The 14763-nt window shown below is 37.6% G+C and overlaps 1 protein-coding gene across 2 annotated transcripts in view; it reads left to right on the forward strand.

Moving 5' to 3' along the window:
- Positions 1-5021: 5021 nt before the first annotated feature.
- MDFIC2 (MyoD family inhibitor domain containing 2) overlaps positions 5022-14763 on the forward strand; it is a 105942-nt gene continuing 96200 nt past the window's right edge. For both annotated transcript variants that reach the window (XM_034997136.1, XM_034997138.1), the window contains exon 1: positions 5022-5109. In XM_034997136.1, the coding sequence (XP_034853027.1) occupies positions 5022-5109 (88 nt within the window). The remainder of the gene's footprint in view (positions 5110-14763) is intronic.

Raw genomic sequence — 14763 nt, forward strand, 5'->3', positions numbered from 1 at the left:
AAAATCCCAAAGAGAATGTTAAAAATGCAAAATACTTGATGGCATTTATCGGTCGTTAGAATGGTTATTGAAAACGTTTTAAGTAACTGTACTAAATAATACAGAGATTCCATTCTATAGCAGAAAACATACTGCCAAAGAATAGCACAACTTCCTATAACATTTCCATTTGGATCCAATCCACTAATCCTTCAGAAAAACTGCTCTACAAATTACATACCTCAAATCCAAAAATCTGCATTGGTAACTTCTCTTCACATTGATAAATATCATACTGTCTCATTACACATACAATTTCATTGTTTTAGAAAAAAGAGCAAGTGACAATGTAATGATCTTGAAGACAACAAAAAAGACTAATCTGAGAGCACATAATTACTTGGTAGTTCTTAAGTTTCTAGGAATTTGTCCATTTCTTCCAGGTTGCCCAGTTTGTTGGCATACAATTTTTCATAGTATTCTCTTACAATTGTTTGTATTTCTGTGGTGTTGGTTGTGACCTCTCCTCTTTCATTGAAGATTTTATCTATTCGGGTCCTTTCTCTTTTCTTTTTGGTAAGTCTGGCTAGGGGTTTATCAATTTTATTAATTCTTTCGAAGAACCAACTCTTAGTTTTGTTAATCCATTCTACTGGTTTTTGTTTGTTTGTTTTTATATTGTTTATTTCTGCTGGCTTTAGCTTTATTTGCTGTTCCTTTAGGTGTAAGGTTAGGCTGTGTATTTGAGACTTTTCTTGCTTCTTGAGATGGGTCTGTATTGTAATATGCTTCCCTCTTAGGACTGCCTTTGCTGCTGATAGCAATAATCATTTGTCTGTTAAGGAACGCTCTAGCTTCATGCATTCAATTTTATTATTTTCTTTTTACAGAAACAAGAACATGAAACATACAATCAGTATAGGTTTTTCTCTTGGCAAAGATTGCCTTCTGCTGGATAGTTTGTCCTTTAAGTTTCTATCTTTAATCAGATTTTGACTAGGAACTAGAAATACTGATGCACGAGTCAAAATAAAAGGAATGGAATTATAAAAAGAGCACATTCAAACTATCCCTATTTAGAAAAGAAAACCAAAACAGAATTTAACAAGAAAACTTGAGGCTTGAAATCATATCCTTAGGTTTGAATTGTTTAGCTCATTATTTTAAGTAGACACAATGAACACAATTTGGGAGGAGGTTCTTTTTTAAATATGTTCTCTTTGAATTCTAGTAAAACCAGACTGACTTCTGAGGCTGGTTTGTCACTTTTTACCTTCATTTTGGACCATCTATAGTTTCCATGCTAGGTCTGAGATTCACTAGACTTGGTTTCTCTTCTCTTCCTACCCAATTGTGATTTATCTCATTCATCCCAAGGCTTTTGTGGCCTAAGGACATCTCTAGGTGAATGAATAAATGGTTTAAAGGTTGGCACGAGTATGCACTACCCTTAATGCAATGTCTCGCTCACAAGAACACTAGTGATACACATTTGATGCGGGAAAAAGTACTTGGTGCCTATTCTTACCATCTTTACTGATAAAGTAGATGAAGGAAATTGAATATGATGCTTATTAACATCTACAGGTCTCATAATGATTGCTAAAACAAAGACAAGAATAGAATTCAAAATGAGTTGTCTGGTTTCAAAAAACGGTGCTTCTCAAAATAAAACAAAATTCCATACAGAAAATTCAACTAATGTCAAACACTCTTAAAGATCAAAGCCAATTGAAAAGGCAAAGCGAAAATCAGAGGGCAGTGAGAGGCTAAGCAAAGAAAATGGATAAAAGAAAATAATAAATATTCCAAGTGTTAGAACATGTTGGAAATAATATTGGCCAAAATTAGGTATTTCCAAATTAGAAATGCATTTTATCTTCATAAAAATTCCCTCCTCAGGACAACACTTGCAAAGGGATTTTAAAGCTTGCAATTTACTTAACACTGGTTCTCTAGTAAGTGTATCATAGTAACTGCAAAAGTGAAACAAATAGAAAAGATGTAGCTATCAAGGATAATCAGAGAATAAACCAGAAGCAAGAGTAATCTGTAATCTCCAAAGTAAGAAACATGGACAGGAGTTTGAGTTATGGACTGCTCTTGGGACAGATAACTGGAAAATAGTTTAGATGAAATAAAATACATAAAAAATGACCACAGGATCTGACCCTGGAAGCATCACAGACTGACAGGTTAAAATGGGTTCCCTGCCTTAGAACTACATGGAAAAAGAGGTTAGATGACTTGTAACCCTAGAAAGATCCAAACTCCATTTTGAATTTTTTTAAAAAAAAGTTTTATTAACCGTACAGTCTAATATAAAAATGTAACTGAAAATCAACTAGGAAGAATAATACATTCAAACAGTGTTCCTGCTCACTCATTATTCCGTTCTGGTTGCTTGACTGTCTCTTCTCCGTTAGCTATTTGTGCCTTACCTTTTCTTACCTTCCATGCTGTCTCTGTTCACTGTTTTAAGATTGTCGTAACTATTATTTACAAAATTTCTTCCAGGCCCCACTAATACATAAATTTTTAGATAATATGCTTTTCCAAAGGACAATGTCTAAACTATTAAGGAAATCAGATTAGGTCACCAAATGAATGAGTAAGGGACATAAAATGCTACAATAGAACATACCCATTTACGAGCGAAACTCCACTTTCTTAATCCCTCCCCTAATCTAACATTTGCTCAAACACTTTAATAAGTCCACTTTCATTTTCTTTTACTGAGAAGCCCACTTTTCCAATGGTGTGCCCTCTTCATTGCCACAGGCCAATAAATCCAACTTCATTGGACTAGAAAAAAAAATGCCCTAACTATAGAAAAGAGACAACCTAAAGGAATTTTTTAATAGGTGTATCCTAACTGAGACTTTGGGACAAAGGAAAACACCACCAATTGTGTATGCTGGTTTTATTTCATTATTAATCTGTAGAATATACATTTTCAACCCAGATACATATTATCTGTGAGGTTCTTATGCTGTAGAATGTTCTCCTTGATAGCCAAGAAAACGAAATAATTTGAGAAGTATTTTTTACATAATAATCATAGAAAGAAATGCATGCTGTAGGAAGTAATAGTAATGAATCACTATTCGCTGCAATTAGAGAAGCCACACACTGCGCAAGATACAGAAAATGCTGAGATCTAGGCTGAGCCCTCCCAGGGTTTATAGTCTTGGGAGGAAGATAAGACAGATTTACGTGAGACCAAAATAGAGATGATTACACCAGGAGTCCCAAGTGGGATCAGAGTAGGGAGCAATCATTTCCAGGTGAGAGGCATCAAGAAGGCTTCAAGGTGGGAGTGGAAATGGGATTTTGAGGAAACATCTCTGGAATGTTAATAACAGAAGTGGGCAAGTTCAAGGAACAGGAGCATTACAGTTAGGCTGGAATAAAAGTTTAGGCACCTGGAGAACTATTGAGACTTGTAGCCACAGTCTCAACCTGATGTTATATAGAATCTGACCATTCGAGGCCTTCCTTAGCTGCCTGAAGATTTTATCTTATTGACAATGGGAGGAAGTGAAAGTTGTCTTAGTACGAGAACTGGATTATCAAGGGAGTTTTTAAAGATGATGAAACTGGAAGCAAAGTACAAGAAACGAAGTTGGTAAAGGAGATGAAATGGGTGCGAGGTGATCAAATAGCAGAGTTGTCCAGGGACACTGGAGGAGGAAAACCACTTTGGGCCAAAAAATAAAGATTATTTTCCATGATGGAAAAAAAAAAAAAGGACAACATTTAGGAATGATGGACTATTTATCATCATGCATAACTAAGGATCATACTTTATGTTGTTAACTTCAGGTTGAAAATTGTATGATCTTCGACTAAGAATCTAATGACAAATCCTCTTTTAAAATGTTACTCCAACTCCTTTTTGGAATATGTGCAGACTCTCAAAAAAAAAAAAAAAACCTGAAATGTTTTCTTGTTGCCTAAAAAATGTTAGAAAAACTTGCTTTTCAAAATGTCAGCTGCAGGATGGACTTCTGGAGAATACAACTTTGTAGAGATTTCCCTTCCTTTTCTTTTAACCCACATAGTCCATGTCTATTTTTCCATATGTTTTTTCCACGTCCTTCACATTTAACCCCCTAAGTAATGAATGGTGGGTGTGGAAGGAAAAGGACTGGAGAAATGGTCAATTTGAAAAGAGTTCCTTATTTGTACCCTATTTTGCAGAGTGTCATTTTAAATAAGTGCTAGGCTGGAAAAGGTTTTTATTGTTTTGAACCCTCTCAGCCGCAAGTTAGATGCTTCTGGCAGCAAGACAAATCTAGCACCACCCAGGGAGGGAGCATATTTACTTCTCTGCTCACTTCTGGCAGGGTGGAGGAATGCTGGACATCCAGAGACAACAAGGAAGGCTGCCCAAAGCATCGCCAGGCTGCTCCCCTGTCCCGTGCCTTGGGCCTCCTCCTTTGGGAACACGCAGGTAAGTTACACTGAGGTGCTGATTCAAGTGGAGTGTCCTAGCTCACCGCGAGCAAGCCATTCAAGTCAAGTGCAAATGCACTGAAGGTGTACTAATAGGTCTCAGCACCTTCAGGGAGCTCCACTTGGCCTGATTTAGTTGTAAGGTTCTCACTGGATCCAATAAATTGCTGAAAAGATCCTTTTGAGTTTCATTATTGGTTATATCTTTGTATATCACTTTGCAGCATGCTTTTTTATAGACTATAAAAAAGACATTAAAACAGCAACTGAATGTGTTTTTTTTTTTTTTACAAATCTGTGACTAGTTGTTAATCTGTTATTCTTTTGTGTTCAGAAATTATTAGATCTTATAGCCATCTTTACTGCTGAAAAATGAACCATCATATAAAGTTTAGTTCTCACTGACAATGTTTTAAAATACTACAAATGGATAAAATGTAAGACTTAACATTAGACAGCGAGCTGAAAAATTAGAGAGATAAAATTTTCCTATAATATGGCAGTAGTCTCTAAATATAAAGCTCAATGTTATAAATTCGGGTTCTTAATGAATTTTTTATATCACAAATTCTGTTTCCACTTAGATGTCAGAAACTGAGCTGGAAAAGATAAAAGTAAGAACAGCTGAGCATTTTGAAAATGATAAAAATAACATTTCTTGGTTAAAGGAAGGTAAGTCCTCTTTGCTGTTCATTTTCTATCAATGTGAAAAATTGTGCTTTTGTTTATTAGCAAGGGGTAGTGTGGGAGAAGGAGGAAAATGTCCCAGAAGTTCAAATAATGTTAGTACTTCTGATTTTCTTTTTTCTTTTTCTTTTTTTTTTCCTTTGGCCTGTGGTAGTTTAATGTCTTTAGTATTGAAATGCTTTTTGTATTCCCTATGCTGCAGTAAACACTGATTATTTTGTTGATAAGAAAATACACATTTTCAACCCAGATGCGTATTATCTGTGAGGTTCTTATGCTGTTGAATGCTCTCGTTTATAGCCAAGAAGACTAAATAATTTGAGGAGAATTATTTTTTAAATAATAATCACAGAAAGAAATGCATGCTGTAGGAAGTAATGTCTACAAATAGAATCACAATTCACTGCAATTAGAGAAGCCACCTTCCCAGGGGAGAATGCTGTCCATCACGGGCCTAGCATGGGTAAGATGGTTGCTTGAAATATGCACACAAATCGATATGTTCTCCTAAGATGAGTACAAATTTGTGCGCTTTTGAAAATATGTAGAAACTCGTGATTATTTACTAGAAGGTTTGGTTTTATAATCTTTTCATTTTATGACTATCTTTAATGCCTCCTAAAGAAAACTGAATTAACATTTTATCTCAATAGATATGTGCCTTGTAGACTATTGCATGAATCTATCCAATTGTAAAGAGACGCCTAAGTAGTTGTCATTCCTCAAAATTGTTTTATAAGGTCATGGGGGACTTGAATGTTTATGTCGAGGAAGCTCTACAACACCAAAACAATAATGACATCAACCACACTGACAATGTGTATCGAGGATTATGCTGAGTCATCATACCCATCCGAGGAAGCAGTAACTATTCCTAATTTTCAGATGAAAAAAGAGAATTTCAGAGAGTTCAAGTAAAATTGCCTCAAATCACAAAATCATTAAGTGACAGAGCTGGGATTTGATCCCAGACTGTGCAGCTCTATAGTATGTGAATTTTACCACTGGCTTGCACAGTGTTTCAAAGGAAAGATACTTAAGTTACTTGTCAGGGCATGGTAGTGCTCAGATGCTTTTCTACACTGTTTAAATCAACACCTCCACCTTCACACCCTCACATCCGCTCTTATCCTTAATCCCACCCTCATTCAAAAAGCGTTGACTTTGTAAAAAAAGATCATTTCTTCGGCCGGATGACCCAGTAATCAAAATTAATGGCTGGAGCTCTCATCTTTATTGCAGACTCTGTTTCTGGATAAAGGCTGGTACAGACTCAAAACGATTTCAAAAAGTCACAGGGCAAGAAAATTCTCTAACTTCTCTTTATTAAATATTTTTAAATAGGATGTTTTAAAATACAATGTGGAAGTAAAAAAACTGAACTTGAGTCAGAGATCCCCCTTGGTTTTTCTTGTGAACCTCAAACCCATGAAGACACAGGTGTTCTTCACTACTACTTAGCGTGAAGTTTATATTATTTATTTTTGCTTTAGTTGCTCCAGGCTATAGATGTCTCACGTAAAAGTAATGGTAAAATTGATAGAACAGTCAATTGTCTCCTGAAGAATTTTTTTTTTTAAATTGCTTCCATTAAGTACGATTTAGGCATTGAATTCTTGTAATCTATAAAATCTAATTTCCCAGGTGACCTGTTTTATCCCATTTGGACACTTCATTTAAGCTATACTCAAATTATGTTTACTATATTTCATAAAAGGAAATTGAGCCAGATGCTAGATGACAACATCTTAATTGGGAATTATCAGGATGAGTTAGTTTTCGAACATAAATGTCTTTTTTTTTTTTTAATGTTAAGAAAAAGTATATGTGCTGGCTTTTTTTTTTTTTTTTTTTTTTTTTAAGGCAAACTGGAGCAGTAGGAAGAACAGAGCATCTAAAGCAGGCAGGTGTGGTTTTTAAATCTCAGCGCAGCTATTTAACAGCTGCATGACTGTGGCAGTTTACCTAACCTCCCTGAGCCTCAGATTCCTTACTTAGCCAGGGACCATGATACTTGCTTTGTGAGATTATGGGGATAAGATTTCATTATTACTGTGGGGTTTCTTTCCCTTTTTAAGGCATGATTCAAAATAATGTAACTATGTTTTTTGAGATCTTGATTCACACTTTGAACCATCTGTAATAGTAACAGCACTGCATATTTTTATAGTATTTTACATAAATTCCTTCATTTAGTCCCTACAAAAATTGGCTATGCAGCAGCATTATCCCCATTTTACAGATTAAAGTACTGAAGTTCAGAGAGACTTTGGATCTGCTCAAACTGGCAGAATAGTTAAGTGGCAGCCTTAATCTTTTTTTTTTAAGATTTTATTTATTTATTTACTTGAGAGTGAGGGGGAGAGAGAGAGAGAGAGTGCACGAGCAGGAAGAAGGAACAGAGAAAGAGGGAGAAGCAGAGTCCCTGCTGAGCAGGAAGCCAGATGCAGGACTTGATCCCAGGACCCAGTGGAAGGCAGATGCTTAAACAACTGAGACACCCAGGCGCCCATGGCAAACTGAATCTTGAACCCAGTTCTAAATTCCATTCCTGGCCTTCATCCACTTTGTCACAGTGACTCCTCCAGGGGTTATCAATCCATATTTTAAATTTATCAACCCCTCACTTTCAAAGAAATGAAATCTGATACTTTAAAGTTATTCAATTTTTTTTTTCATGCATGACAAAGGTAGTTGCTTCTCACAGCAATGTGTCTCTTGCCTTCCCCTGCAAGTCCAGCTGAATGCTCCCTGTTGTTACAATGGAGGGAATCCCAGCAATGCCTAATTAGGGTTGGGGCAAGCCTCCCCTGGTTTCACCTACAGAAAGCAATGACCTGAGCATCTGGCCTCAGAGTGAGCATGTGACCCACAGGAGTTACCACTCACTCTCAACCTGAGAACTGATATTCCTTCTAACTTCTCAACTTCAAACATTAATTCAGTTTATCCGATGTGATTCAACATTTCTTAATCATGGCATTACTGGAAACAAAGCATGAGCATGTAGAGAACCATTAAAAAAAAAAAAAATAGAAAAACAAACACGGTCCTGTACTCAAGGGGTTTATCTAATTGTCTTGCTTTTGCCTGAAAGGCAAAGAGGCTCTTATTTACCTTCCACTGGCTCTCGGATGGGGATGGATCTCATGTGCCTGAAGGCCTCAGTCACGGTGTCAAAGAGCTGGCGAAAGCCACACCCAGAGCTGCTAACAACAATTAAGAGTAAAAAGTGTTTGAGAAACACGTTGGTAGGCCTGAAAATGCAATCACTATAAAATTAACTGAATCTTGTTTGATTTCCTATCAAACCATCAGGCAATCTTGTACCACTATTAGTCATCTTGCCTTTAAATGCCAGATTTTCCAAATTTGAGATTTATCAGATTCCTGGGCCCCAACTTAAGGAATTCAAGAGTATATAGGAAGCCCAGGAATAAATGCTGAAGAGCAAGACAGGTGATTCTGAAGTAAGATATGCACAGACCTTACATGGAGAAACTGTTTTAAGCCCATCAGAGAAACACAATATAATTTTAAAATACATACGGGGCAAGATGAATCATGAGGTAGAAGGGTGGACCAAAATAGGTAAGAAAGGAGGTTTTTGTTTTTGTTTTTTGTTTTTTTTAAAAGATTTTATTTATTTATTTATTTGACAGAGAGAGACACAGTGAGAGAGGGAACACAAGCAGGGGGAGTGGGAGAGAGAGAAGCAGGCTTCCCGCAGAGCAGGGAGCCCGATGTGGGGCTCGATCCCAGGACCCTGGGATCATGACCTGAGCCGAAGGCAGACGCTTAACGGCTGAGCCACCCAGGCGCCCCAAGAAAGGAGGTTTTAAAGGAGCTCAGGATCTATTTGCGCAGGTGGAGAGGAGGAGATAGACGACTAGGAGTAGAGGCATCGGGGCTGGAAGACCCCTGCTTTGGTACAAGGGAAATGGGCCTTCCGGCTAGTCATCTGTGTATGGGGAACGAACAGACTGAGTTCGGACTACAGGTTAAGTCGCTGGACGCAGGTTCTGGGTTGTCACGACAGGTCTCAGGGCAGGGACGAATATACTGAAGGGGGATTTGGGGATATAATCTTTCACTGATGTGCAGAGCGGGAAGGGACAGGCAGAGGCAAGGTTAAAGCAGGAGGGACGGTGATGGCTAAGCAGCAATGCATTCATTCAGGAGCCCAGAAGTGAGGAAAACAACCTGGATAAAAGTCATAACAAGGAGAGGAAGAAAATAGGCCCAAGTGTGAAAAACTTTATGAAGGAAAAATTGATATAACATAGAAATTGGGGGGGAAATTACAGGTGGAATAAGATGGCATGTAATACCCCATTAAGCCAGGGAGCATTCTGGGTAAGCATTTTAGTGCTTGTACTTTACACCATTTGATACGGAAGAGAAACATCAAAATGAAGGGATGGAAGCCTTTAAATTGTTGCCATTTGCAGTTTAAAATCACAGCATCCCCAGTGTTTGAATGGCACACAATTTTTTACAGTGTCTCCAGATTTTTCAGGAGAAGACAGAAATCTGGATTTCTGTGTGAAATCTCCGGATTTCTAAAGATGAAGTAAAAACAACAGCAGCAGCAATAATAAAGCACCAGGCAGGACAAATGAAGGCAGGTTCTGTGAGTCTATTGTAGCCCAGAGGCTACCAGTTTGTAACTTCTGTCCCAAGAGCTTCTATCTCTAAACAGAATCTATTACAATTTCCCAAAAGGCACTCTTCCATAAATATTGCTGCATTGGCACAGATATATATAAATAAACACACACATTTATAGGTATGAGCAAAGACAAGTGTTTGACCTAAAAAAGGTAAAAGTAAGAACCTTGAAATAAAACTTTGTCCTTCTAAAGAATAGCTGCTTGTAATTGTTTTAGTGAAACATTCTTTTTACGGGCGTAATAAGCAGAGGGAAGAACGAAATCATCCCAAGTTCTAAGTGTGCTCTCAGTGTAACAAGCCACAGTTTTGTAATCTAACTGGGTGTTCACTCCACCCAACAGTTGTTAAATTGGGAGATGCGCCAATGAGAAAATACATACTTCGAAATCGGGTGTGGTCAAATAAAAGGAGGGAGGAAGGCAATGCATAAGCTTTGCTGGCACCTTCCATAAATGCCTGGAAGAAAAGAGCACGAAAAATGAGGATTCTATAGTTATTTTGAATTAAGTATCGCTCCTTTCCTATAGACAGTTATGTGGTGACTACGCTCTTTGGTGATTTCAAAATCATTACTAAAGACATTTTAAAGTAAACTTCCCTAAACTTATTTAGCATTGAGGTAGAAGGCTTAGGTCACCAATGACTTGGCAACTTGACAGCATTGGTTATCATTTAATCAGAATTCATGAGTATTAGAGGCTAGTAATCCAAGATACTGAAAACAGCCCGGAGGTCCCAAAAGCCATGTTCCCCAAATTCCGTTTTCAATAAAATGCCAAACTTCAAATCCATAATACAAGAATCCCATCTCATTCCTGATTGATGTTTGTTTGCAAAGGAGACAGCAGAAGTGAGAATCTTACATTTATTGACATTCACACATTCACTGGCCTTCCCTTAATTCTAAGTGAAGACAGTTAACTTCATTTGCTCAAAAAATAATTTCGGATGATAAGCGTTAAAACAGTTCCAAAATGCATATTTTATTCAACTCAACAACCCATTTGATGAAGCTCTTCTTGAACTCACAATGTGTTAGGCAAAGAAATAAAGATGCCAAAGACTGAAGATGTCACAGTCCCAGTCTCTAGGAGCTCATGTATTTAGGTGCTTTATTATAACGACTAATATTAATCCATGCTAATTCTCTCCCTCAGATAATTCTCATTTTTAAAGGGGTTTTCTTGTCTCTACCTTAAAAATTAAGACATGCTAAATTCAATTGTTAACTGCCACAAATAACATATCTTGAAATGTCTTCTACTATGTATACACATAAAATGGAATCATTAGCTCTTATTTCTGTACTCTTCATTAGCTTGTAAAAATGTGTTCCCTAATAACCAAAATACAGGTGAGTAAAAAGTAACAGCCAAATAGAATGTTGTTTTGTTTTTAAACACAGTTGAAAGGGAAAATTAGATGTGAAAATATGCCCTTGCAAGTCATATAAATAAGAAAACAAGTAAAAGAACACGATTAATTTTACAAGGGTAATTATTTTGAAGCTTTGAAGCAAGGTGATGTGATAGAGACTGGCATGAGGAATTATTCTTTCGAATCAGAAGTTCTGAAGGAGAAATGTTTGAGTCGGGACCTAAATGACCAGAAGGAGCCAGCTGTGACAAATCTGGGGAAAGCATTCCGACAGGGAGAAGAGCCTGTGCAAATAATATGGCTCAGCATGGCTGGAGGGGAGGAAAGAAGGGGGGCGGGGGGGAGGGGGAAGGAGGCAAAGGAAGTAAGTTGGAAATAATGTAGGACCCTGCTGGCCACAGTCAGGTATTTGGATATTTTTTTCCTCACTGGAATTAGAAGCCACTGATGACTCCAAGCAGGGGAATATACAGTCGCTTATATTGTATGAAGCAAGGAGTTTATGCAGAAATAAATTAGAAGACATTGCAGTTGACCAAGCAAAAGATGATAACTGGGATAGGATAAAACTTTGAAGGTGAAAGTGGGAGAATAGGGATTGGGATCTATTTGGGAGGTAGGGCCAACTGAACTGGCTGGTGCATTGGAGTGGGGCAATACAAAGAAATGAGTCCAGGCTGACTTCTGGTTTGAGACACTGCAGGTCAGTAACACTGAATGGAGAAAAATGAGAGAAAAACTGGCTGGAGGTGAGAGAATCAGAAAGTCTATGTGGGTCAGGTTAAGTGTGAAATGTCTAAGAGGTATCCCCATGAAGATTATCGACTGAGCAATAGGATATACGAGATCAATTGTTCACTTGGACTAATGTTGATGGAGAAAGTCTGCTAGAGATTTTGCTTAGACCTGAGAATGAGAAGGCATTTGTTGATGGGGAGAGTGAAGGAAATGAAATACAATTTCAGGTCAAGGACTAAGGCAGGAAAGAACACGTTATGCTCTTTGTGAATAAAGTGAATGAAAACAAGTGTCTGGAGCATCTTGACCCAAAGGAAGGTTGGCATTCAATGAGTCTGGAGAGTTTGCTCAGGAACAGAGCTTCGAACCTTTCATAGACCTTGGTCAGCATTTTGGATTCCAGTGCAATCATTACCCTGGAAATGCCTGCAAAAGATATATTTTATATTATAGTAAAAATATCCCACTGTATTTTATTCTCAAAAGAATGTAAGGTAAGAGACTAACAAAGGACAACACATTACTTTCAATATCTAATAATTACAACATAATTACCAAAAAGCTTTAGTAGTTTTTATTAGTCAGGGTTCTCCAGAGAAACAAAACAAATAGAATGGATGGATGGATGGATGGATGAATGGATGGATAGACGATAGACAGATAGATAGATGATAGATAGATAGATAGGTAGATAGATAGATAGATAGATAGATAGATAGATAGATAGATAGATAGATTTATTATGATGAAGGACTGGCTCACACAATTATGGAGGCTGAGAGGTCTCATGATCCATTGTCTGCAAACTGGAGGCTCAGGAAAGCCAACAGTATAGTGCCCAACTAAGTCCCAATTTCTATGAGCCAATGATGTAAATCCGGGTCCAAGTAACAAGTTCTGAGAAACAGGAGTATGTCCAAGGGCACAAGATGATGGATATTCTAGTTCAAATGAGGAGAGAAAATTTGCCTTTCTTCTGCCTTTTTGTTTCATCTAACAGATTGGATGATGCCTACCCACATTGGTGAAAGCTTATTTAAAAAAAAAAATCAGACTATAAATTTGAATGTTAATCTATTCCTGAAACACCCTCATGGACACACCCGAAATAATATTTACCAGCTACCTGGGTATTCCTTAGCCTTGCCAAGTGACACATAAAATTATTCATCACATAGTTCTTGAGAAAAAAAAAAGTAACAGATAGTGATTCTAGCTAAATTAATAAAAAGAGGAATTTATTGGCAGGCTTGGAGGTAGTTTACAGTCTAGAGGGAAAATCCAGGTCCAGAATGGGCAGGCACCAATCTAGCTCTGGTGATCCAGATAGCAAGACTTAACAACTTACTTGGGTCACCATTCCTAGAACAAATTGGCTCTACATACTTTCCTGTCCTCTTATACTCAAGACTCCAAATCCCAAGGAAGAAAGTTCCGTAGCTTTGGCCATGAGTCCCCCTTGTGATTAGGCAAGGCAGGGAACCTTGACAGACAGTACCGCAAGACTGCATCTAAAGGGATAGAGATGCTTCTTCCGAGGGAATTCAGGAAATTCAGCACCAGAATAGAGGGAGAACAGATGCTGTGTGGCCCCCAAATGATGTTGACTCCACAAGCCAGTACCCATGATCTGACTTCCAGTGCTTTTCTCCACAAGGGAGAATATGTTCTTAAGAACCTGACATGTGCTATTGATGGAGCGGCTGAACATTTCAGGAAGGAGAGTACTTACTTTAAATGTATTGGCCTTCTCCTGAAGTTCAAGTGTCAGAATCATTTTGATTCTCTGATAACCTTATTTTATGTTTAGAAAGTTCAGTAAAAGATGAGATATTCTGTGTTCTCATAGGTCAACAAATTAAATTCCAGTGGCACATCCTACAGCTGACGTTTGAAATTTCTTTCCAACTAAGCCTATAAAGTAGTAAGCTCATTTCTTATAAAATGATGATGTTGATCCCAATGGAATGGAAGGCCTACAAGATGCAGTGTCAGCCTTGAGACTATGACCAGATGAATTAATCAGTGCAAAGTCCCTGTAAGTTGTTAAACAGCAGATTTAAGGACTCTCTTTCAATGATGATAGGGCAGTACATCAAGTCCAGAATGATCTTAGCTCACCATTATTAATTGCAATTTTATGAACTAACAGTGAAGCAATCTGTAGAGACTGGAAGCCATCTCTCCTGTCTTAACAGGAAGAAGAAAATTGTAGATAACTAGAAACTTCAAGAGATTTACCCCTTTCAGTTGAGATGTTCAAGAGACACATTCGTTTTCTTTTCGTCACAACAGCTGTTGACGTGGTCCACTTAATCAACATTAGTAGAAAGAGCAATCTTTGAGTGAGAGAAAAAAGTCCCTTATGTTCTATGCCTCAGGAATAAGGACATACCATTTCTTGTAAATTCTACAAAGAGATACTTTATTTTTATATGATTATGGCCCATTTCTTTCAGCTTAGGAACAGCATTTAGAGGGAATATACTCTCTAATAAAACGCACCTACACTAGGTGTTCACCAGACCATTAGTAAAAAAAGAAATGTGAATAGAGCAAATGAAGACATCACTCTACAGGCATAAATCATTTCAACCATTTTAGCCATTATTTAAGCCTGTCGAAAAGTAAATGTGCAGCAAAGACGAAAAGCAAGGGCAATGACAATAGTTTTGCCAGTGTCTAACTTCAAGAAAAAGTAGAGAGGACAACTCGTAGAGGCATAGTACTGAATAAGACATCAGGAAACTCTTCCTCTTGAGCTGAATTTCCACACCAGTGTGGGTTTGAAAAGAAATAATTACATTGCAGCAGGTAAGAAAGGTGCTTTGTGATGTCTAATCTCAAACA

The sequence above is a fragment of the Mirounga leonina genome, unplaced genomic scaffold (genome assembly GCF_011800145.1).
Source record: "Mirounga leonina isolate KUSES-001 unplaced genomic scaffold, KU_Mleo_1.0 Mir_94, whole genome shotgun sequence".
Lineage (NCBI taxonomy): Eukaryota > Metazoa > Chordata > Mammalia > Carnivora > Phocidae > Mirounga > Mirounga leonina.